This window comes from Conger conger, chromosome 4, assembly GCF_963514075.1.
Source record: "Conger conger chromosome 4, fConCon1.1, whole genome shotgun sequence".
In the NCBI taxonomy this organism is placed as follows: domain Eukaryota; kingdom Metazoa; phylum Chordata; class Actinopteri; order Anguilliformes; family Congridae; genus Conger; species Conger conger.
Window position 1 is genome coordinate 68,347,884 of NC_083763.1, and position 26,798 is coordinate 68,374,681.

General features: G+C 45.6%; 1 protein-coding gene across 2 annotated transcripts in view; it reads right to left on the minus strand.

The window, feature by feature from the left end:
• LOC133125895 (ephrin type-B receptor 1-like) overlaps positions 1-26,798 on the minus strand; it is a 220,908-nt gene that overhangs the window by 4,691 nt on the left and 189,419 nt on the right. For both annotated transcript variants that reach the window (XM_061237606.1, XM_061237605.1), the window contains exons 12-16: positions 22,661-22,876; positions 10,560-10,709; positions 7,021-7,214; positions 5,631-5,786; positions 2,408-3,521 (exon numbers count right to left, since the gene is read on the minus strand). In XM_061237606.1, the coding sequence (XP_061093590.1) occupies positions 3,413-3,521; positions 5,631-5,786; positions 7,021-7,214; positions 10,560-10,709; positions 22,661-22,876 (825 nt within the window). In that variant the 3' untranslated portion in view covers positions 2,408-3,412. The remainder of the gene's footprint in view (positions 1-2,407; positions 3,522-5,630; positions 5,787-7,020; positions 7,215-10,559; positions 10,710-22,660; positions 22,877-26,798) is intronic.

Sequence of the window (26,798 nt, forward strand, 5' to 3'; positions counted from 1 at the left end):
TGTGTGTTTGTGCAGGTAGGAGGCATGTGTATGTGCATGCAACGTGTGTGTGTGTGCTTGTGCAGGTAGAGGGCATGTGTATATGCGTGCGATGTGTGTGTGTGTGTATGTGTTTGTGTGTGATTATGAACGGGAGTGTGGAAGCAGGTGGCAGGTGTGCAGGTAAATGTTCTGCCTCATCACTCAGTCTGTAGGCACGCTGCAGCCGGCAGGGCAAGGGGCCGTCAATCAGGGCCCCCCCCTGCCCCCAGCCCCCCCTGCCCCCCCCACACACCCCACACCCCCCTCCCCCAGTCCCCCCTGTCCCCCTACACTCCCCACACCCCCCTGCCCCCAGTCCCCCTTGTCCCCCCACACCCCCCTCCCCCAGTCCCCCCTGTCCCCCTACACTCCCCACACCCCCCTGCCCCCAGTCCCCCCTGTCCCCCCACACACCCCTCCCTGGGGCCACCGGCTCTGAATCACACATCAAACACAGGCCGGGCCGAGCCCACTGGCTCCTTCTTCGTTAGGCCTGCATGCTTCACCGAGCCCCAGCGAGCTGTTCTTTTTCATTAGAGCGCACACCGGGCTGACAGCTCGTCCGTCACTCTCCCAACGTCACAGCAAGCCGCGACGAGGCAGCGCTCAGACCGACGACAACAGCAACAAACGAAATATATAAATAACCCGCTGAATGAATTAGTCAGCGCATAAATAAACTATCGCCGGCCACCGCTGGGCAACCTGCAGCCGCCGGGGAACGTGCGAACGCGCCGTTTAGCGCCTACAGCGGAGACGCAGCTGCTCAGGCGCCGGGCGAAGAAACCGCCGGGAGGAACTGGGCGGGGGCAGAGCGGGGCCGCCAGAGATCCCAAAATCTGCGCTAATGGAATTCCGCCGATGCGCTTCTCGACACGCCGGGCGAGAAGATCTGAAAATGAGCCCGGCGCGCGGACCCCCCGGAGACCGCCGGAGACGTGAAGCCCCGAAACAAGGAGGAGGACCCAGTCCCAGAGTTCACAGCGCACCCATCTCTGGATGCGCAGTAGGATCATCAAATCGGGGGCCGAGAACTGCTGGCGTTCCACCATCCCTTTATCTGCGATTCAGGTGTGAAGGCAGTAAAGGCCAATCAGCTGCATTAAGTGTTCTGCCTACCTTTACCTGCGATTCAGGTGTGAAGGCAGTATAGGCCAATCAGCTGCACTAAGTGTTCTGCCCACCTTTACCTGCAATTCAGGTGTGAAGGCAGGAAAGGCCAATCAGCTGCACTAAGTGTTCTGCCTACCTTTACCTGCGATTCAGGTGTGAAGGCAGTAAAGGCCAATCAGCTGCACTAAGTGTTCTGCCTACCTTTACCTGCGATTCAGGTGTGAAGGCAGTATAGGCCAATCAGCTGCACTAAGTGTTCTGTTAATTACCCAGGAGAAAAGAGAACCAGTGCTGGATTTGGATTTGAGGTCCAGATTTGGTGATCCCTGCCTGCCAGATCAACATTAAGTTGCAGAGTCTCATTCATCAGGTCCTCCGGAACACTCCGCCGACCCACAGCTCACAACATGGCGCACAGTGTGACACACTGAGAAGGAAATGTTGGCTCATGGGTGGTCGAAGAAAACCCATAAATAAGAACTTACTCTCGATTAAATGGCAAATATAGAGCCACACTAGGTTACCCAGTTATTAAAACACTGAATCGTTTACTATAGAACAGGCGAGGCCATTGACGTGTTCAATCTTCGATTGGTTCTGAGTAAAGATAATGACGATCCAACGCATACAGTAAGCAAATCATTCTTTCACCAATGAACCTCTCACTCGTTTCATGAGAAACCCAAACATAGCTACACATAAATATGGAAAGGTTAGCTATTCACTTTTCAAAAAGTGGTTGCTATGACTGACAGGTATTTTCGTCCAATAGCTAGCACTCCTTCAGCAACACCACTGCCTAGATTTTGATCGTGACACAAAAAAGCATTTCAGTAGCAGACTGTGTAATGTGTTCACTGCAAACTATACCGAGTGATTTAAAGACGTAGAGTGGCAATGCTTCAAATGGATTTTCTTAAGTGGATTGTGTTATACTGTTAGCATATAGATAAACAGTAATAAACATGTAATAAATGCTCTTGCTACCAGGCTGATCCTAACCAGCCCATGGAGGGATGTCCTATTCAACAAAAAACATATTTCCTGAGATCTACAGTATGACGGTGTGTGTGCATATGCATGTAAATGTATGAGTGCATGTTTGTGCATTTATATGTATATGCATATGTGTATGCATGTCTGGGTGTGTGCATGTGTGTGTGTGTGTATGTGTGTGTGCGTGTGTGTGCATGTGTGTGGGTATGTGTGCGTGCATGCGTGTTATGCAGGTCCACATTCCACACACAGACTGCTGGTGATGATGCGTACGTACCAGAGAGCTGTGGTGTTGGGAATGTCCTTCAACGTACAGTTCCGAGACATTTCACACAAAGAGGAAAAAAAATCATAATAAAAAATCAGTTCTCATAGGTAAGTGCTCACCACAAAGCCACGGCATGGAACAACACCCACATCAAAACACCGTCCTTTCGTCCAATGACGAAAGGTTTCTTTGTGTTTTTTTTTTTGTAGTTCTTTTCTTGTTATCTTATATTACATGGAAAATCCTCTGTACAGAATCTGTCTGGACCTTGAGTGCTGGTCCCTGTTCTTCCTCCTGGTGAGCTGAGCCAAGTAACATGTCCACCGTTGGCAATTCCAATTCCTCAGAGACAGGGATGAGAATGTCCACTGCAATCCAGCTAACGCACTCATAGTTGCCAAAAATGCAAGCAGAAAAAGTATACATACATTTATTACATATTACCTTCAATATGAAGAGTTATTAAAAATGCATTTATATTTATTTTCTATGTATTTATATATGTAACATTTGCTTTTGATGGATTTGAAATCCGGGTACAGCTATTGACAGCTGTCCTTTGGCAAAACCCTCCACCTGGACTTCCGCAGGTAGCGTAGATATATTCTGAGGATCAATAATTTATTTACTTAAAAAAAGGTAGATTTTAAAAGAAAAAAAAGGAACAGAAGTGAATGAAAGCCATAGCTGTTTTTTTTTCCCAGCCGTGGAAAAAATGCATTGAACCCCCAAGAAGACCCCCAAAAATCTATAATAATCCAACGTAGATATTCATGTTTTATCATTTCTATTTGCATGTCTCCTGATTTGTTCTTTTTATTTTTTCGTTCACTTGTTCCCGTGTCAGGGCCATGGAGGTGAGGGAGAAGAGCCGGTGATTTGAAGTGCTAGAATCCATGTGCATCGTTGACGGCGTTAAATCAAGGTGAGTGTTTCCACCCAGGTGCGCTGGGTTAGTTTGGGGGTCCTCCCGGGGCTCCTGGGGGGCTGGTCTCCACGCGGTGCCCCATGCAGTCACGCTATGGAGCTGGGCGACGGGCTCGTCTGCCCCCTCATCGACTGGACGTTGTTGAGAATCTTCTTCTGGTGGCCTGCCAGAGTCACCCCTATTCTCAGGAGGTCCCTGCCACATTTACAACAGAAAGGGGAAGACACACAGATGTGACATTTAAAATGGCAGACATAATCTCGGTTGAAATTCTCCTGCCTGTTCTCTGCATTGTCGAAGACCCCGGGCGGCTTGGGGGAATTTTATACATTTACATTTTTTCCTTCTTTTTTTATTTTTTTTTGTTCAACCGGGGTGGAACCGAAAAGATAAATAGGACTACACTAGCTGACGGTATCTACCTGGCGACGGCATTCACATGCAAATGCCAGCCGCCCGGCCGTAAACGGAAGGCGTAATTGGCCGAGGCGCGTCGGGAGTTGTCGAGGACGTGTCGCGGTGAAAGGAGACGCGTGGCCGTTCGTTTGATCGACTCTAACGACCCCCGAACGCTAAATCCTCCGCCGCCCGGTGAAAAGGCTGTCACAGTCGCGCGGCTCGCCGGAAATAAACAGGTTTTTGTAAAAAAGGCGACTCGGCGAGGCCGGCCCTGTGGAACCCTCGGTTACCCGCGTGGATTTCATGGCTGAGAGCGCGGCGTTTGCACAAAGGATTACTCCTTCCACAGAGCTGAGGCATGGATCAATTATCCTCCCGACACAGACGGCACAGGCAGTGCTCTCGCTCTCTCTCTCTCTCTCTCTCTCTCTCTCGCTCCCTCTCACTCGCTCATCCCCCTCCCCGTCTGACGAAACCCAACCGAATTTTCACCTCCAGCTTGGGTGCAGCCAAAAGCATGAGTGCAAATCTCATCCAGACAGGATTACGCTCTCCGAGATGCACAAATCTACAGGCTAGAAGTTTAGCACTCAAACTGTCACCGGTTCTATAACCAGTCTGAGTGCCACGACAGGACCCAGTCAAAATGCTCAGAAGAAGAGAAAAATTTCATTCTAATCTGACTGTCTGCCAAAGCCTGTTTGGGGTATTTCAGTTCACTAGCTCACACTTCATAGCTTCATTATGCCTATATAAAGTACTGTGCCTTCATATGAACTAGGACAGAATATGAATGAATATGTTCATTAATATTTTATTAATGTGTCCGGCTTGCATATGGCTAGTCCATCAGTTCTTATAAGGAATGCACAGTGTAAAAGGCTGTAGTAAGATTCAAACATCTGCTGACATTTTTCACAGATGGATGAACAGGCTTTGTCTTCCCTCTTGTCTCTTACCGTCCCTTTCTCTGCTTCCGTACCCTACCCTCGCATCCTCCTTTCACATTTCTCTTTATTTTCGCACTTCTCTCCTTCTTTTTCTCTCATACTGCCTCCCTTCTTCTGTCATATCCCCCCAATAAGAGGCCGAGGTGGGCGGTTCTCTGGCTTTGTCGGACAGCTGTTTAGCCACTTCGGGAGGGAAAAGAAAATGTTTCTTTTGTCTACCAGGAAGCGAAGCTCCAATCCCACCCACGAGCTTGGCTCCTGGACAGAGTTATTTTTTGGCTGCTCTAATCATCCTCCCCTCTGTATATTTACATGCTTTAACCTTCTCTCCCTCCCCCGGGGGGACGACCGCCCAGCCAACGGGCCCTAATACAACACCCCTCTGTGTCCGCTGCAGCGTTTCTGTTTTTCTAACCACCGAGACGAGCGTTTAGGCAGATAAGGCTTCCTGTTAAACACGCTTCACCCACAGATACGGGGTGAAATCTCCGCCGCTGAACACTTGCTGCAGCGCAAACAATGGGTCCGCTGTATCACAAGCTACCTCTTGGCAAGGCCTGGAGGACGACAACACTTTTTCTTTCTTGGCCAATATTCTTTGTTTGGGTTGGTCCGGAGTCCTGGAGTTCCTAGCGGAAGACTATGACCTGCCAATCTCACTCTGTCACTATGCAGACCAGGTAGCAGGTGGTGGGGGAGTTGACACAGGCTGAAGCAGAAATTTTGCAGGGTTGAAACAGGAAGCAAAATCGAGGGATTGAGTGGGATTGAGGCAGGAAGGGGTTTAAGATAGGAAGCAGAACAGGGCACGGGGTTGAGCCAGGAAGTGAGAGGGCCCAGAGTTGACAAAGGAAGCTAAAAGGGGGCGAAGTTGAGGCAGGAAGTAGAAAGGGGTAGAGTAGGCAGTATAAGGGGGTGTGGTTTAAGACGAGCGGCAGAAAGGGGGCATACTCACTCTGAGGTCATCTGTGCCACCAGCGGGAGGGAGGTGAATCCGGAGCTCAGGAAGTTGTCCCTGTACTGGATCATCTTGATGGCCGCCAGCCACTCCTCCACGGACGTGAAGGTGGTGAAGTCTGGTACAGAGTGGTCCAACAGTGGCTGAGAAGGCCTGGAGGGGGAGTACGAAGGCATACAGTAAGGAACGTTAGCTTAGCACACTGATTGAAAACCAATTGAATCAGCTGCTCACTGAACGTTAGCTTAGCACACTGATCGCAAACCAATTGACTCAGCTGCTCACTGAACGTTAGCTTAGCACACTGATCGCAAACCAATTGAATCAGCTGCTCACTGAACGTTAGCTTAGCACACTGATCGCAAACCAATTGACTCAGCTGCTCACTAAATGTTAGCTTTGCTCACTGATAGCGACACATAGAATCAGCAGCCATCTTAAGAGAGAGCATTAGCTGAAAACCACATAGGCCATGATTATCGATGCTAATGAGTGTGAGAAGGCAGTCAGTTTATGAGTGTGAGAAAACAGAAAACCACTGTCATGATGCATCGTGTTTATGAGTGTGAGAAAACCGATAAGGCATTGATTGTTGGTCTGTCTTGGATACTCTGTTGTTGTTGTCAGCATATATTCTTTAATAATGCATAATAAGCAAGCAATTATAAACAGTCAGACACCTCTGAGTATTCACATTGATTGCTGGCTTCTTCATTTTTTAATTCCTTTGCTGAGTAGCATTGCCTTAATCACTTTCACTGATTTAATTAATTTAATTAATTTAATTAATACTAAGATTCAACCAGGAAATTGAACCTTTTCAGACTCGTACATACTGAGAAACAAGCTCCAAAGATTTGGAAATATTCTTTCACAGAATGTCTGTAGCTTCTGTGTGCATGTGCAATTGTGTGTAAATGCATGTGTTTGTGCCTGTATGCGTGTGTGTGTGTGTGTGTGTGTGTATGTGAGCGTGTATGTGTGTGCCTGTGTGTACATACATACGTACGTATTTGCCAGCATTATTGATGCTTTTGTTTGTTTTTGTTTTTTTCCTCAACAGGTTACTCTACAGGGTCAGAATTCTTATAAATGTGGTCACTTCTGGCACAGAGCTGTACTTCCCTCTCTGGCTTTCAGCAGCTTTGTAACTACAGTATGTATGTACTTTGTGTTGAACATCACTCTGGATAGGGGTTCTGCTAAATGCCTGTAATGTAATGTAATGTAATGGAATGTAATGTAATGTATGTGTACCAGTGTGTATGTGTGTACGAGTGTATGTGTGTGTGTTTGTGTGTGTATGCGAGTGTGTGTGCGAGTGTGTGTGTGTGTGTGGGTGTTTGTGTGTGTGTGCATGTGTAAGACAGAGCTGACTCCTCCGTACACTGCCGGGATGCTGGCCACAGCCTTCAGGCTGGTGGGGTTGCGTATCATCTTGTCCAGCGTGTTGACGATCTCAGTGAATTTGGGACGCGCGTTCCTGTCCTTCTGCCAGCAGTCCAGCATGAGCTGGTGGAGCGCGGCGGGGCAGTCCATGGGAGGGGGCAGGCGGTAGTCCTGCTCGATGGCATTGATCACCTGACGGAGTAAAGATGGGGAAAGGCGGGGTTAGGGATCCGTTTCGCTATTTTTAGAGCGTCTCACGGTAGCTAATCCTGCCAGGGGGCACAGCATGGCGCCAAATGCCAACTTCAACAGGATTACGCACACATCCTGTCTCACTCAATTAAAAAAAGAAGGCGGGCTTAGAACTGCTGGCAGCAAATCAACAGCTTCTCTATGAGGGGGCCAATCTGTGAGCAGTCATCTGCCTCCTTATAAACACAGCATGCTAGAAAACAAATAAGCACAGCACATGAGCTAAGACTCGAAAAACAGTCACATAATTCCACCTTCCCAAAATACACAGGGGGGTGTCATTAAAAAAACGAATGGTGCCATCCCTGGCCCTAGAGACACCGAGTACCCTCTCTGAGCTTTTTGGAGTGACTTGATTCAGGACTACGAGTGACAGTCGATCTAATTAGCCACCAAAAAAAAACATACAAACGAAAAAAAGAAAAGCAGGCAGCCTGGTGTGGACTTGCCTCTTAGCTGACATCACTTAGCACAAACAGGGACACAAACAGTGCTCTCAAACTCCGCACCAGTCAATCAGCGCGCAATAAAGCCAGACAGAGTGTCTATAAAGACAGGAGAGGAGAGCCTCCTTATGCCGGCTGAGGCTTGATTGCTCATAAAAACAGAGAACGGGGACTTTAACGAACTGCCGCCATTTCCGGCTCATCTGCATTAAAACCCGCTGCCTATGAAAGTGCTTGACAGTGGGAGTGGGAGGGCAGCAGACGGTGAAGCTGCCCTTTGCCGCTGGCCTGACTGACTGGCTGAGGTTGTGACTGTTTAAACCAGGAGAATCCGCTTTTAATACCACCTTCACCACACCCATCCACTCCTACTGTCAATCATAAAGAGGTAAGCATTCATTTTTTTATATTAAACTATGCCGTCTGTGATACCTTTTCGCAATGGCATTTTTGTAGCAATATCGATTCAACGTGTTTCTGTTCTGTAATTGCTCCTCTATAGCTCCTCTAGTTTCTTTTCCACTGTTGGGTATCGGGTCGGGTGTGATAATCCTGCCAAGTACTCAAATGTGATGATGCACGCAAAGGAACCAAGAGATCAAGTGCTTAAAATTCAAAAAGCATCTTTAAAAATTAGGTATAATATGTTGCTCAATATTACCATGTCAGACGGCATTGTTTGTTGTCTACTCTCTAGGCAGTCCTCTTTCTCCAAAATACGCTACAGCTGGATTAAGAAAAATAAGCACTCGATGCGCTGCTAGTCAAAGCTTAGTTTCGAGTGGGAGTCTGGGATTTGGAGTGTGAAAACAAACTTTTGTTACCCCCAGTCACAGACGTTGGCAAATCCACCAAAAGTAAAACATAAGGATAGACACTTTAACAGCATCACTCCGTGACATTTATAGTGCACCACAGGCTTTCAGCAGGCAGAATAATCCAGAGGCTTTAATGTGAAACCTAAACGACCTAAAGTACTACCCGTGTGTCCCTCAACTTCTTCTACAGAATCTTTTTAACTTTGAATAACAACCGACATCACAGTCTGCTCAGACTGGCTGTGTTCTTACCTTGTCTGGTAGTGTTGTTATAAACCATAAACACTATAAATGTTTACTCATAATGTCCTGGACATATTATGCAGGTTATAGCATTGCAGCATTGCATAATGCATATGCAAGAGATGATATCCAGTAAAGTTGCTTTTGTAATTATTTTCTAACAGAAGTTTTTGCTTTGTGTTTATTTGCCTAGTCAACATAGAAGGGAGGCATGGTCAGTACCCTTAGGCTATGTACAAGTACTTCGGCTGCAGGGTGTTTGAGCTTGTTCACTGCCAGTTCTATTGGGAAAAAACTGCCAAGAGGGAACAAATCATGGGCCCACCAGCATTCCTATCCTCTCATTCAGATCCCTGGTTGATTGCCCTTTGGCCTTTGCAGGTGGAGCGTATTGGCAATCACTCTGTCACCTTGAATAGACAAAGATGCAGTGGGTGTTGGGATGCATTAGAAACACTGAATTTTCTGTTTTTCACCAGTGCAAATCATATCGCCTGTGATAAGATAATATTAATGTGTGCGTAATGTACACCTATCAAGATTATTCGGGGAACTGTACAGGGTACATTTAACTTATTTCACCAGAGCTATTGAAATGAAGCTGATTATGCTTTTCACACAGAAGTGAATGTGATACCAAGGGTTTTTCTCTAACCAGCAGTACAATCCACGGAACATGATAGCAGCCGTGTGCGTCCGTCAAATTAAGGTAATGTAACAAAGCGCAAAAAAAATCATTCTCCAGGGTATCTTAATTGAATTATACCTGTCTTCGTTAACATTTGATTTAAATGACGAGATTCTCCCCTGACAGCAGCCCTCACGCGCACCACAGGCTGATATGGACGTGTGGTCTTCCTTCATTGAGCTATCAAAAACAGGTATTACGCACACCCCGGGTGGCCGCCGGCAAACACGGATATTGTCATTTCACCCAGACGTATTCCCAAGAAGGATCTGTGTTGCCTGGGCAGAGCTGTGCGAGCCAATGCTGAGACATTGTACAGTATGTGTCGCAATGTTCGTCAAGGTGGTCTCTTGGCATAGCTTAAAGACTTTCAATATTAATCCTACCGAAGCTGGCTCAACAAGAAACCACATATTTGGACGTAATATGTGAGGCAAATTCTAGGAGTCTTGAAATAATCTATAAATACACAAACATATTGCCAGTTGGACGTGAAGCAGTATTTTGCTGCTTTGTTCTTAAGATGCATAGGGCCTGGGTTTTAATTTAATTGAATCCAGTAGATAATATGTATCTCAGCTGTGCAAATACAAGGTAAGCAAATTAAACTCTCTAAATCAGTAGGGAGCAGTTTACACAAGCATTTCTGAATCTATTGAACCATCAATAAGCTCTGGTGTGGCCCTGTCAGAGTAGACTGTGCAGACTGGGGAATGTATACTGTTCTGGGAAAGGTATACTGTTCTGGGGAAGGGAAACTGTTCTGTGAGAAGGGAAACTGCTGTGGGGAAGGTAAATTTGTTCTGTTAAAATTTATGTCCAATAAAGCTGCTTATTATTTTTCTGAATTACAGGCATACAAACTTGTGTTAAAATAAATTACTTAAAACTCAAACATTTGTACATACTATGTACATGGAAATGTCAAAGGAATCTCCATTACACAGTAGATTGGGAAGGGCATTTATGTTTTTGTTTGTGATCATACAAAACAACATTGTATGGGTTAATTGATTAATTCCTTAATTCCACTGGTCAAAGGCCACTATTCCACCTATTCTTCAACACAAATGAACTCGCGCACACTTACATCCTGGTTGGACATATCCCAGTACGGCCTCTCTCCGAACGACATCACCTCCCACATGACGATGCCGTAGCTCCACACATCACTGGCGGAGGTGAACTTCCTGTAGGCGATGGCCTCTGGAGCGGTCCACCGCACGGGAATCTTCCCACCCTGCAAGACCGGGAGAACAAAGAGAGAAAGAGGCAGAGAGAGAGAGAGAGAGAGAGAGAGAGAGAGAGAGAGGAACAGGTGTCTGGTTTGTTGGGTTTTCTGTGAGACTGCCAGTGGTTCAGCAGCTGTAATTACAGATGCACAGTTGTATGAGCTGTCATCATCCTCGTACGTTGCCAGAACTAAGTCCCGTCACAGCCCAAGAGTTCCCATTTCATCACCCTCATGAACTATTCTCAAAACTGCATGCTATGTACAGGTCAGGAAAAAGTTAGCCTCTCTGTTCCTGCTGATCCTCACTCACTCTCATTCCAAACCTTTCTCAGCACTGTAGGCCTACGGCAATGTGGCAGCCGATACACGAATATCACCACACGAAGTGAAGACAATGAATGCACTAAACACAAGTTTTAACTGCGCTGTTTATCTGTCTCTTTTTGAAAAATGCAGCTCAAAGGCAGTCCCATAATGAGCTGTAGCCTTCATAAATAACATGTTAATTTCACGCAGACTACGACTGCACCAGCACCCTTGTCAAGCCGCATTTTGCGCTGCGAGCTTCATGTACGTAAATATGGCCCTTAAGGTATTTTAGTCTTGTATCTAGACTAGAAAATTTGTTTTTCTGTTACTTTTTTACTCAATAAGACATATTTTGTGGCTAGAGACTTTGACTCATTTAAAGTTTTGCCAATGGGGAAAATTTAATAAAATGTTTCATTTAAAACAAGCTAAAATGTTCTACTTGAGAGAAGAATAAGACTGAAACACTTGTAGAGACCAGACCTCTGCTGAGTTTCAGAAAATCAATGAATGGACCTGTTATGAGAGCAGGTATGATTGGCCATCCAGCAGGAGACTTCTCCATGCTAATTAGCTCCCTCTGGAGGCTCGGGGGTGTCACCGCACATCCAGATCTTCTCAACAGCTTGCAGCAGTTTCCTCAACTCAATAAACTCTTCTCCAGCAAGGAGACATAGCTAGTACCAACTCATATCTATAATGACAAATGTAATCCCTTATCCATTAACCATATACAGAGCACACTGTCTCAGCTTCCACCGAACTGCCCACTAGGTTTACGTTGTTTGTGGAAAGACATGCAAGCAATAAAAAAAACAAAAAACAGACAAAAACAAAGGCCCAAAGGCTCTCTGTGTCTGTAATTGGTGCGAGAGCCCGTGCCCCCAGCACATCCAGCGGCTCGGCTCATGAGAACTGACAGGAAGCCGTTTAAGATTCCCAGCATTCCCACACAAACCCCCGAGGTGATTTTCCGCATATATCCAGGAGGTGCGCTCTCTTAATCTTAATCATACCAATTAGTTTCAACGTGTTCACTTTCAGATAAGCCCCATTTCAAAGGAACTCTAGACGCACAAGCTTTCCTCGCCCGGCTCACATCTATCTTCTTCTTACACGCAGCAAATCCTCTGTAAGCACCAGCACCAACCGACGGCGGAGCTGAGATGCGGTTTGGACTCCTGCCAGAGAGGCCCCGTTCTCCGCATTAGGCTCGGGCTCCGTGTGACACGCTCAAATGTGGAGGGAAGGCCGCAATAGGTGTGAATACCGAATCACGCGCCGGACAGTTACTGTTATGGGCCTTCCTGGAGCATGTCTGTCAGAAAAGCCATGGACTGTGAACATCAGCTAATAATCTGGATAAATATGGAGGTGCTCAGTTGGACGGGTCCACCTAAAATCCAGCTATGACCAGCTTGAAATAACAGCTACCGGCTGTTTCAAAACATAGCTTGAGCTGGTCAAACCATGTTGAGTATAGAACTGGCCCGACTGGTCAACCAGCTACCAGCTGTTTCAAAACCTCCAGCAACAGCATGACTCGTCCCAAGACCACAGCTGCAAGCCATGGCTCATATTAAAAGGCAGGGGGAAATCTCAACCACGTGAGAGAAAGGTTAAAAACACAAAACCTGAATCTCTGGTGGGGCTTGCAGAGGTGAATTATTCAACAAAGCTCTTTTTGTTTGGTCCGCAGGCTGAGATGCGGGGCTGTATGTATGAGAGGCATTTGTTTTGTGTCATCCTTCATCATCTCCACATTCCCCACAACTGCATTATTACATCACTTCCTGTGTGTTTCCTTGCCCCGGGACTCGGCAGAAATGAGATCAGGAACGGCAGTTTTTTTTTTAACTAATAACATTTACACGGCTGCTCGCTTTAAGGCCACCGTGCGGAATCCCTGTAATTAATGCTGAGGGGAAGCCAGCCGGATTCTAGTTTTAATAAAGCAAATTACAGAAATGCAGAGACAAACAAACGAGAAGAAAAATGCAGTGCACGATGAAAAAAAAAAACCTGTTTATTTATTGTAATAACTGAGGACATGCGAGCATCTCCAGGAACACGAGAATCAGAAAAATAAAACTGTCGAGAGAACGAGAGTCTTGCTTTATCAACAAAGCCTCACGCACTGTGAAGAGCTCGGGCCCCCGTCAGGCCTGGAGCTACATCGACTGCAGGGACAGGAAGGAGCGAGGGAGCAAAAGAGATTACAAGAAAAGTAAGATAAATAGAGGAAAGGAAGAGATTGCAAGAAAGGAGGAGAGAATGTATGAGAGAGGAGAGAGAGCAACACAGAGAAAATGGCACAGAGACAGAGAGAGAGAAAGAGAGAAAGAGAGAGAGAGAGAATGCTTGCTTGCTTGATGGTGTTTTCCGGGGTACAGATAAAAACAAGGGATTAAGCTGCTTCGGTGCAATGCCAATGGAACAAGCCTCAGACCAAAAAAGACAAATGCTGTTTTTGCCCCATGGCGAGGATTTTCAAATCACAGCACACCATATCAGAAGAAGCCATGGGGGTGGAAACCTATTCAGAGAATATCAATATCCACACAGCAGTTCTGTTCTACACTCTCTGAGCACTTTATTAGGAACATTTGTACTTTATTACACCTACATATTAATGCGATTATCTAATCAGCCAATTGTGCGGCAGCAGTGCAATGCACACAATCATGTAGATACGGGTGAGGAGCTTCAGTTAATGTTCACATCAACCATCAGAATGGGGAAAAAATTTGATCAAAGTGACTTTGACCGTGGAATGATTATTGGTGGCATACAGGGCGGTTTGAGTATCTCAGAAACTACTGATCTCCTGGGAAAAGTCTTATTAATGAGAGACGTCAGAGGAGAATGGCCAGACTGGTCAAAGCTGACAGGTTGGTGGCATAATGCAAATAACCACAAATTACAACAGTGGTATGCAGAAGAGCATCTCTGAACACACAACGCATCATAACTCTAAGTGGATAGGCTACAGCAGTAGAAGTCTAAGAAAGTCTCAGAAAGACCTAATAAAGTGCTCAGTGAGTGTATGAGTCCACTCCACCAGGAGAGCGAGTGTGCGCTGGCTGAAAGTGACCTTGGTGTGAACGCTGGGGTCACGCCGGCCCTGTGCAGGATAAGGCCATAAATAATGAGAAGGTATTCTTTTGATGGACAGCTGGGGGGAGGCTTTGCGGGGAATTGTCAGGTTGCTGTCAGGTTAAAAGCAATCACTGTAATGTCTTGGGGTGACAGGGCTTGGGGCCAGTGGCGGCTACAGCTGCTCTGGGGGTCAACAGGGGGCGATCTACGGACACGGCACAGGTGCACAGAACTACCTGTCATTTTTCACACACTAACCGCTACATTAAACGCACGTGTACACACACAAACAAACACATGTAAACACATGCAGGCACTTGTACACATACAATAGAAGCAAATACACGTAAGCACATACATACTGTACACAGCAGAGACATACAGTTGAAGATAGAAATGCATAGTACACACACACACACAAATGCAGGTACACCCACATGCACACACAGGCAAACACAGTACACACACACAAACCCAGAGGCAACAATATAAAAAATACACACGTTCCCTCTCATTCTCCAACAGGCTGAAATGTATCTTCTCTCATGTACAGTTAATATATATACTGCCATACACTCTTATAAATATTAATGGAAATCATAACCAAATAATGTTGTTTTCCATTATTCATCTCTGAATAGGAATATAAATATTAAAATGGTAGAACATATACACTCTTACACGTCTGCACGAATTGCCTTACGAACATGCGGGGGGAAATATTTGCCATGCAGCTCGAATGACCTGGGGGGACTGCGGCTACAATAGCGCTCCACCTCTCATCCGTGTTTTTATTGTACGGTTACGTTCCGATCGATACGTTTTCCCACGCGGGGAGCCGGGCGCCTAACTATTAACCTCTTCTGCAACGGCAGCTCTTTTTCTCCCGCCCAAACTTTCGATCCGTTTTAAAATGGAGTGCACTTGGACGAGGCCGCCCGGGCGTGTGTTTACTTAGCCGAGGCGGAGCGGCCCATCAGTGGCCGTTTAAAGGACGGGTAAACAGGGGCCAGCCATTGGAAAAGCGTCAGGAGGAAAAGGACGAATGGATGCGGTTATTGCAGCCCCGCTCAAGGCTAATGACAGGCAACAAAACAGCCAGGTGAGCGCGGGCTACCACATTAGCCTCCCTGCGGTCTGAAAACTCAGATAAAAAATGAAGGCGTTCACACAATGAGAAGGGAAAGACTGCATCCTCGTTCACTCCCGAACACACATACTCACACTTTTATGTAGGCTCATATTGTGACCTTGAAATCAAGGCACACAGTCTCTGTGAAAACAGAGAATCGTTCTGTGCGCCACGTCAGAGTAAACCATTCATATGCATCCGCATGCAGAAAAGGCACAGGAATCTGCATTGCACAGTAGAAGGGGAAGGCCAATCTTTTAATTGTGCATATATGTCAAACCACATGTATGAGACACTATAGGTTACTATTGTACTTCATATCTAAGGTCATTTTGAATAGGCTACACTGTTTTCATATGGTAATGACATACAGTTGTACAAGCCTGCCACTGAGGTGAAAGCCCTGAAATGTAACTGGGTCCTTTTACTAGAGCTGGGAGTAGAACAGTCAAACAAAGTACTGTATGTCCACTGAATAACTAAAGTGCAACGCTGTATGAGTCTTATTTAGCACTCTTATTCTGATTGACTTGTACAGCTCAGATAATTTGTACATAAAACCCATTCACAGCTTGACACATTATTTACTGAAGCCTTTCAGCTTTAGCACCATGCTCAAGGGGACAACACCTGGGAGCCAAAAGCCTTGGAGTGGCAAGCCCATTCCACTGACCGTTATGCCACACTGTGGACAAACACAATTAACATTGCCGGTGCAGAGAACTTATATGTACATGTTTTGTTGTGTTTTGTTTTTGGAGGTTGGAGCGAGAAGTGTTTTTTTCGGATGTTTGCCGGGGCAGTGTTTCACTCGACCAAGACCATTTCTTTCACCATTACTCGACACGGTCGGTCAACGTCACCGCACACCAACTTTGACCGAAATGGCTGTCAGGCAATCCATTTCCTTCAAAAAAGCAGTCATCTGAGACCCAAGACAAGACATTTACCGCATAAAGTCCTACTGTATGTCAGACCGACAGGCGACCCTGAAGCACTTAAACCCCTTGTAGCCAATGTGCATGCAGACACATCCCATCACGTATGCCTAGCGTGCAGCCAGCTCTATTAGCCACCGCTGTGTGGGGAAATCTGTTGTGATTCTGTCATCACTGGTGCCTGGGCAGCGGAAGACGAGAGTCCCAGACGGCCATAGGAACCAGCCAATTAAACGCAGGAATGGTGAGTTCCACAGCCATCTGATATAAGTGAAGTCGTGACTGCTTTTTTTTTGTTTGTTTCACTATTTCTGTATTACATTCTTCGCTTCATAAGCCGCTTTGCAGTACTGGATTAGTCAGAGAACACACAAGCTGGCACCCATATTTACTCAATACCAGGCCTGTGCTGTATGAGAATAGACTATAGATACAGGTCTGAGACGAGCTGTAAAATTATACACGGCAGCACTGTACCAACGCCCATTTTTCTACAGGGGGGGTACCTGGCGAATTTACCCTTGACAAAGAGCAAGATAATCATCATTCAGACCTGGAGGAGGATTCAAGAAACGGGGTTTTCAAAATTGGTTTCAAGGTCAGGAACACTGTGCAATTTTAAAAAGGAAAGCAGTAATTTTAACAAAACCAAAAAAAATAAAAAATAAAAAGGTGGAAACCGATAGCATACTGAGAGTTCAACAAAATGTTTTGTTCTCAGTCACTTGTTTTGACAAAGAGAGCAAAAACAACAGCTTTTATCGGGCTGTCAAAGAATTGGTATGAAACCTGAAATTAAAAGGGCAAACAAATAAGGAAAATCAATGTTGTCTCTACCTATCGTTCTAAAGTAAGCAGGGCAGATCTCATTTGGCGAAAAGGGCAAACCTCGCTCCCACCCAGGCTGCGGTGGTTTTATTTTCCATTTGAAACAGCAGTGGACCAGGGAGCGGCGTAATGGAAGCTGCCAGTCTGCCAGCCAGGTACATTTTTCATGTTGAGCAGAGGCATAGCATTGTATTTTACTCCTCACTTTTTATCCTTCTGCAGGTGTCTACTTTGATGCCTGATCAAAACTGACAATGTTGTTTACGCTGCAGATGGCCTGAGGACCCCTCTGGGGACTTCATCTACGCCGGACGCAGGGGCAGGGAGGGGCAACCCCCCGTCCTACTGCCCCAAAGGGGGCAATGTTCTGCTGTTTCATCAATTAAAGCAAGGAGAAAGAAAATAAAGAGCCAGCACAAAACACTGAGTTCTAAGAAGATAGGGAGTAGGACGAGTGGGTTATGGACAGGAGGAGTGGGAGAAATAAATAAAAGCAAGGAAAAGCTACATCAGTTCATCTGCCAGACATTGTCAAAGTAAAACATTGCACCTTGTATGACTCATCTGTTTATGGCTGGACTATACTGTGGTGCTTTCCTGACAGATACTTCATTACCTTTGCCCTGAAATGAGTCTGGAATGCTGCTGCAAGTTGACAAACATTTCCCCACATTTTAATATGTCCCAGACTCTGATCTATGGTTGCTGAAGAACAACATGCTACCAGCTACACCCATGTCAGGCGATAAATTAGGACGTGAGACCCGAACAATATGTAATGACTGACCTCAGGCAGTGTAGAAGTCAGGAGACACCCCGGTATCTAAGTCCAGATCAGAAAGCCATTTCTTCAGTTCTTATTATTCTTAAAAAGGTCCAGATCCCTGAATGCTCATTGCCTGATCAGCCCGGCAGTGTGCTCTCTTCTGTGGTCTGTTTCTGCTGTTCTCTACCTCAGCAGTTAACGGCCGATAACGCTGTGAATTGTGGGCATCTCCAGCAGCTTAACTGCTGTTCAAGTTAGCTCATTCCGGCACTAAAAATACGCTCAACTCTTTAAGCGTGAAAATAGAACTGAAAAAAGACTACATTTATTTTCAGAGATTTTCCTCTGGCTATCCCTTAGAGACATGGGAAAAGAGCAGGGGAAATATTCAGAATATATTTACACATTTCTTCTCACTAACATTTTCTCAGTTTTGCACCCTTAAGAGCATTTTTCATATCATAAAGTGTTCCACTCTAATATATTTAGTGCACATTGTTGGCGTTGCCCTTATTTTGTATACGCTTTCTGTTGTCAAAGCATCATTGCTCATCCTTTTGACATTGTTTTAGGTTATGTATTATGTAGTGCTCTGGAAAATGTCCTGAGTTTAGAATGTATGGATTGATTGATTGATGGATTGATTGACTGAATGGAATACAATGAATAAACAAGGACAAATGAAGGATTGAGCTGGGACACTCCTTTGTTCAGAGTGTAACACTTCTGGCTGATTGAATCAATGGAATACAATGAATAAACAATTTCCAATGAGGAGTTCAGCTTTGACCAGAAGCTCCTCTGTTTCATTCAAAGCCACATGCTGAAAGCTAAGGGGAATATGGTGGTGTGCTTATCTAACCTTTGACCTCTCTGTGTCTGATCCCCAGGTGTGATGCCATTTGAGGAAGAGACGGGAGCAACACTGTCTCCGTTCATCGATGGACCCAACGGTACAACATGTGCAAAGACGGCAGATCATTTCAGAAATCAATCACTGACGCTCACCACACCACCCCCACCTTTACCCAACACCAGCCCTGCTAGGGCACCCAGCACAGTGTGCTCATCGGATGGCTGGCTATTCCACTTGGCCCTGGGGGCCTGCAGATGAAGAATGGTGTAGGCCCCAAAGCCTTGGCCTTGCGTGGGGCCGACAGACTTTTAATGGGATTCTGAAAATATTATGGGGAAATTTTTTTTAATGAGCATTAACAAAAGAGGAGATTAATTCATACGGAGAGGTCGATGTGTGATTCAATCAAGCCGTGTCAGGGAGATTTAATTAGCCTGATTCCTTGGCCTTGCCTGAGACGGCCTTGCTGTGTGATTGGCGTTTCCGGGCGCGGAACGCCCCTGGTCTGCGGAACAGGAGGGCGAGGAGTGCGTATTAATTAACGGCTGACAGCCAGGACCCGAGGACCTCCCCCTCACCGATGCCATGGCCCGATGTCACCGCAAGGTCATGAGGTCACACGGCAGGCTTGGGAAGATGCGGCACATGCACACGACCACACTGTGGACTGAAGAGGCACTGAATTCAGAATCAGGAAAGTGGAAGTCAGAATATCCTTCAGATATTACGGCATTGAACATATAACATCACTCCAAGGAGAAGGAGAAAATGTTTTATTACAAAGGGAAATGTTTCGGATCTACACTCTTTATAGTTTATCGCCTTCTGGTCTTAATATTGATTGGGATATAAAACCTTTTCAATGAAGAATGACCAACTTGGGTTTATTGCTGAATTCCTGATATATCCATATATTTATTGTATGAACCAATGCTTTCAACCACAAAGGAATGTGATGCACGTGATGTTAATCATTGATTGCATTTATCATGGATATGTATGTGTATATATGTGTATATACAACATATGTTTCTAACATGTACATATGCTTTTCCAGTTTTTTCCTATATAATAGTGTTGAACATTCAAGTCTCGAGGATCACGAGGATTGGGTGACAGGTGGTTTGAAACACCTGTCTGGGTGTGGTAGCACATGATCTGTGCTGACCTGATGAAGATCCGCAGGGATCGAAACACTGTCCGTAATAAAGGTGTGTAAGGAGCATATCAGTGAGCAGGCTTCCCTCTTTTCAGAACAAAAACCACCACATAGTTTGAGTGTCAGATACTGTAAATGATGAATGACAGCTTCCTTACACTGCAGTTTACACATGTGAACAATATAGCAACAGTTTGATTCAATTAGTCGATCGTGTGGGCACTGATTGTCTTTATGTCCGTATTGGCCACATTTCCCTACATGGTACGGCTTAATTAAGAGCTGACAATATTGAACAGCTTGAGCCACAGGGCCCACTATAACCACCAGTTAATCCCCATCTCCGTTTGCGGGCGGGGATTAACTGATTAGCTTTGAATTTTAATTTTCAAGAAGAGCTCATAATCTTCACCTTTTTAAATAGCAAAGTCTTAAAAGAGGTCGATCATTGGTCACCAGAGTCACAGAGGTACAAGCTTAGGGGCAGTAGGTGTATTTCACACATGTCAACAATAAACCTTCTGAAGTCTTCTGCTTCGTAGGAATGATATTCTGAAGTCAGTTGTCAGAAAAATACCTATATTTATGGCAAGACTAGGCACATCTGAACAGAGCAGGGGAGGACATGTGAAAGTACTCTCCTCAGACTTACCCAAAACAAGGTCTTGTTGTATGATTATGGTGCAGCATGCATGCCTCCAATTCGTAGCAGCCTGCAGCTCGGAATCAGGAGTCAAGCTAGCCTAGTTGACCATTCAGCAAAATTGACATTTATCTTCTGTTAAATACAATACTTTAACTTTAATATTGTGAATGTTTTATTCATTTTAATGCATGTCATTTGGCCACCATTTCCATATTCCATTTCGGCGTGTTCAGAATCCCTCCCCGTCAGTGTGTTTAATCAATTCTATGCGGTAACATATGGGAGAAATTTTAGCAAAAAATCCAATTAAAAATATTCTTAAAAAAACTCACGAAGTTAGTAGGAACAGTGCAGAAACGCTGAAGAGGCAACTCAGCCTTCAGAGCAGTCTACGAGGACTCACCCCAGCTGCTTGTTCCAGCTCTTTAAAATGTTTCTACCATTTATCCAGCGATAAAATTCATCTCTCTCCACAGCCTCTTAGCGCTGTTCTTTGTCTTCTGCTTCTAATTATGCTGTACAAACAGCTTTGACAAAATAGCACCATTATTACCTTCAAGAGGGGCGTTCGTACCTGTGCAATGGATACACAGGGGCATTGTATAAACAACTGTTCGTTTACTCGATCACAAAGCCACAGAAAGCAAAGTCATTTGGATAAACACTGCATAGTGGCTGACATGTACTTTTAATTTACAAGAGCAGCCTCTGTTTGTAATTTATTAGTATGACACTATGATCAAGCAAATTATGAGATTATTTATGGGCAGCCAGTAGCCTAGTGGCTATGGTACTTCATTGAGACCGGGAAAGTTGGTTGTTCAAGCCCCAGTGTAGCTACAATAAGATTCGTGCAGCTGTTGGACCCCTGAGCAATGCTCTCATCCCCAGATTACTCCAGGGGGTTTGTCCCCTGTTTAGTCAAATCAACTGTAATTCACATTGGATAAAAAGTGTAAGCTAAATAACTGCAATGCAGTTAAAACAGAACTGTACCTTTGCTATTAATTTCTATTCAAAAATTATTTCTGAATTTGTATTATAGGTATTATGCCAAGTACAAAATCCAATTAATTTTGTTTTATTTAACTTATTATATAATGAACATGGTTAAGATTGCATAATCATGTAAGCCTGCCTTAAAATGAGGACCAACTATGTACACTGTTCTATACATTGGAATTACAGTTTAAAAGTATCACTGCAAGTCAGCAACCATGATGACTGACTACACAAAAGACAACTTTCCACAAACTGAGTTCCAAAAGAAGCAGAGAAGGCTCTAATCCTGAAAACCATCAAGCTCACTAATACAGTATTCTGGTGTTTGATGGAGAAGCAGGAATGTACTCACATGAAACACTCGGGGCTCTACTGCAGTTAAAACACAGAAATAAACATACTTAATCTTACGGTTCCCTTCACCAGAGAAACTACCGAAGACCATCTGAGATGTTGCAGTGTACTATACAAACTATACAAATTAATGTACTTTGCATAAGTTATGCACAACATCCTCATCCTGCTCCGTCCTCTCGTACATGAACTCAAACAAATCTACAGCATACGGGCGTTTCATTCTCATCATAGGAATCTCTCATCTGCATCGGGGAGGGCTTCATTATAAAGTTCTGTTCGGTGTTCAACAAGAGCTGGAAATCTATGGGAATGAATCATGCTCTCACTCAAAGAGGACATAGTCTGTTTCCATTAGGCTATATTAGCATGGAGAGGGTGAAAAGCTCAAAGGAGAGTGGTATTTTATGGGGAAAGAAGGGTTATTTGGTGCGGTAGAACTGGCACACTCAAAGCAAGAGATCCGATGACCTTTACACAATCACGATCACATTACCCAATCGTACCTCGAGTGCCAGAAGACCAAGCAAAGGCGTGGAGAAATTGATTCTTCCAACAAGGTGCCATTAAGCCACAAGGTTTACCTGCCCAGATGAATCATGGCAAACCTTAAAACCGACCAAAACCAAAGTGCCCAGCGATATTTCTCAAAATGTCAAGCACTGGACCGATGCACATAAAAAGGCAGTAAGCACAGACTGCATTGGGCCATTAGATCTGGGAAAAAAAGCGGTGATGTCATTACACTCCTGCTTTCACAGGTTTCAAAAAGAATAATTCCAGAAACCCGGCTCTGTGTGGTATAATATGGTCTCAGCATGGAGGACCCTCCTTAAACAGTGTGTGTAGAGTGGCTAAAAGGACTCACCAGGGAGCTGGTGTACGTGGGGTCTGAGGTGTTGTCCTGCAGGTAGCGGGACAGGCCGAAGTCGGACACCTTGCACACCAGGTTGCTGTTGACCAGGATGTTCCTGGCGGCCAGGTCTCTGTGCACGTAGTTCATCTCCGACAGGTACTTCATCCCGGCGGCAATCCCGCGCATCATTCCCACCAGCTGGATCACGGTGAACTGCCCGTCGTTTTGCTGTGGGGATGGAGGAGGTGCATGTCACATGGGAGCAGTGGTAAAGGTTGTTACAAATCTACATGCACTTTAGTGAAGATGCCCTTTCTCTAGGAAATCGGCTTCTGACACAATAGCTAAGATGCTCTAAGTCTAAGATTCATAGACCACTGACACTGTACGATGCTCACAGTCTCTAAGAATGAAAGGCTACTGACACTGTTGGTAAGATACTGTCAGGCTCTAAGAGTCAAAAACTATTGGCACTGTTGGTAAGATACTGTCAGGCTCTAAGAGTCAAACACTATTGGCACTGTTGGTAAGATACTGTCAGGCTCTAAGAGTCAAACACTATTGGCACTGTTGGTAAGATACTGTCAGGCTCTAAGAGTCAAACACTATTGGCACTGTTGGTATGATACTGTCAGGCTCTAAGAGTCAAACACTACTGACACTGTTGGTAAGATACTGTCAGGCTCTAAGAGTCAAACACTACTGACACTGTTGGTAAGATACCCTCAGGCTCTAAGAGTCAAACACTATTGGCACTGTTGGTAAGATACTGTCAGGCTCTAAAAGTCAAACACTATTGGCACTGTTGGTAAGATACTGTCAGGCTCTAAGAATCAAAGACTATTGGCACTGTTGGTAAGATGCTGTCAGGCTCTAAGAATCAAAGACTACTGACACTATTGGTAAGATACTGTTCGGAACTGAGAATCTAGCTGACAGTTGGAAAGATGTTCTCAGGGTCTCTAGGAACCACAGACTACCTACACTATAGCAAATATGCTCTTTTTCTAAGAACTACAAGCAGAATTTACGGTCGTTAAGATTCTTTCATTCTATAAGAATCTGACTGCTATAGCTACAGCTACAAAGGACCCGGTCTCTCACAAACACAGGCTAATGGCATTACAGCCAAGATACTCTCAGCCTCTAAAAAGCACAAAGGCCTATGTGGCCAAACACTCGCGCATTAGCGGTAATGACATTCTGTAGTCTGCAACGAGTGATGGATTACTGGGCGAAAACCATTAGTTTGTTTAAAACATACATCAAATTAATTTTCTTTATGGTATTTAATCTTGGAAAAATTTATAAACAGCACTCCAGAATAGTAAACATCATCATCATCAAAACGGATGTGTTTACAGTGCATTTTTTCCCCCTAATGTGGTGAAAATAGGCCTTATGAATATGCATACTTTGGCACCGCGTGCCTATGGCGCGTGAGTAATGCACCGTGTCGTTCCAGCCCTGCAAGCTCGCCGTCACGCCTCCCGTGGGACTGGTGCTCCAGTCCTCCAGAAGCACACCAATGCATTTCTGTCATTTTCCCCCCTCTCTCTCTCTCTCTCTCTCTTTCTGTGCTTGTTAAATTAGGGAACATGGGGAAGGAAGAGCCGGATCCGTTTCGTTTGGTCGGCCCGCTGACGCCCCGCGAGAAAAATGCCGGTGCCTGGCACACTCGCTCATTTCACCATGACCTACTTTTCGGGAGAATGCCGAGGAGGTTTCCGGCATTAGCACGGAAACGGGGGCCTTCACCTGAACGCTTGTTTTCCGGCAAAATTCATCAGATATCTTCCAACTGTAACAAAGTATACGAAGGTCAGTCATCTTCCCCCGGAGCTGTTTCTAATCAGCAGGAAGCATCATAGGAGCTTTCTTTTAGATTGCACAATTATTGCGTTATTAATTTCCTAGCTCAGTCAGACAGAGCGTGGTGGGGGAAAAAAAAAACTCATCAACTCAACACTCATAAATATACATGCCTCAATAATATTAATATAATAATACAGTTTGGCGATTTTTGGACGCAAGCTAAATGAGTTTGGCATCAGATTGATGAATAGATCATTCATGACTGAACGCAGTGAGCAGGGGTGACATTGGCTGTTTCTCCACGTTACATCAGCTCCTCACCGGTGAGCCTGCTGGGCACGTGCTTGTCTCATAGCCACAGGTCATGATCTCCCTCCAGCCATGGCAGCGTGCCAAAATGGAGACACACTCAGGCTACATCTTCACTGTTGCTTTTGCACTGTCGACACCATTTCATGAGACATGGCTGGTAGCAAACAACAGAAAATCGGCAATGTGTGGGTGCGTACGAGAGAGAGAGCGTGTGTGTGTGTGTGTCTGTGGGTGTGCGTGCGTGTGTGTGCGAGTGCGTGTCAGTATGTGCGTGCGTGTGTGTGTGTGCGTGTGTTTGTGAGTGTGTGCACATGGGTGTGTGTGTCAGCGTGTGTGTACGTGTGTGAGTGCGTGTGTGTGCGTGTTGGTGTGTGTGAGTGTGTACGTGTGAGTGTGGGTGGGTGTGTGCTTGTCGGTGTGTGTGTGAGTGAGTGTGTGCACATGGGTGTGTTTGTGCGTGCGTGTGTGTGCCTGAGTGTGTGCGTGTGTGCGTGTCGGTGTGTGTGTGAGTGAGTGTGTGCACACGGATGTGTGTGTGTGCGTGCATGTGTGCGCCTGAGTGTGTGTGTACGTGTGTGTGTGTGCGTGTCGGTGTGTGTGAGTGAGTGTGTGCACATGGGTGTGTGTGTGTGTGAGGCAGCTACACGGGCGCTGATTGAGGGCTAGACTGCCGCAGAGCAGCACTGATGAGGATGAGATGGTGTCAGCAGCAGGTGCACTCCCCAGAGGCCAAGCGCAAGTGTCTTAAGTGACGCTTTAAGGCTGTGCGCAGGTCAGCGGATGTCAGCGATTGACGCACAGACCTGCAGAATGAAATGCCTGCTTCATCCAGCTGAACGACCAGTGATGAGGGCCAGGCGCATCGGTGACAAGTCACCACAAGCTGTTTTTGACGGTAACCTGACTGCATGGCGGTACACATAGCAGTCCCTGACAAGACAAGTCCTCATCCTTATTTCATGACAATAGATTCCACCATGTACAATTTCTGATGTCATGTTAACCTGGGGCCTGTTCCACAAAAGAGGATGACTGAGTTAGCCGGATAACTGTGCTGAGTAAAACCCGGAATAGCGCTTTTTACTTCAGTCCATTCTGGCTAGCAACTACATGGGGTTTATTTTCAATTGCTTGAACCGCTGCCACATCCTTAGTGCTTCACATACCTAATTAAAAATGAATTCTTATACTTGTTTGTATAAATGACAAAATTCCGACTGGCGAGACAGCTTACGTCCATTAACAAGCTGGCGTACAGGTCTACCTAATAAAGTTATCACTGAGTGTAGGTCATATGTCAATCGATACTGACGCGACTGCATGTTACATGTGTATTAATGCTGACACTATTTCATCTAATATGTCAATCTCGGGCATGGATGGTGCAGTGGGTAGCACTGCCACCTCACAGCAAGGAGGTCCTGGGTTCGAATCCCGGTCAGCCGGGGCATCTCTGTGTGGAGTTTGCATGTTCTCCCCGTGCTTGCGTGGGTTTCCTCCGGGTACTCCGGTTTCCTCCCACAGTCCAAAGACATGCAGGTTAGGCTGATTGGAGAGTCTAAATTGCCTGTGGGTATGAGTGTGTGTTTGAGTGAATGGTGTGTGTGCCCTGTGATGGACTGGCGACCTGTCATGTAAGTTAGGCTGATTGGAGAGTCTAAATTACCCATAGGTATGAGCGTGTGTTTGAGTGAATGGTGTGTGTGCCTTGCGATGGACTGGCAACCTGTCCAGGGTGTATTCCTGCCTTTCGCCCAATGTATGCTGGGATAGGCTCCAGCCCCCCTGCGACCCTGTTCCGGATAAGCGGGTTTGGATAATGAATGAATGAATGAATGAATGAATGAATGAATGTCAATCTCGACTGGGCTTTTTATTTCCCTTCACAGTTTCCATTTCCATCTCTCCACTCAGGAATCTGCAGCGCGGTGCCACCCCTCACACCCACCGCAGGAGCGCAGAGAATTGAGCGGGCGTGCTTCTCCATAAAACAGTGGCCACGTTCCCCACGGCACACCGCAGA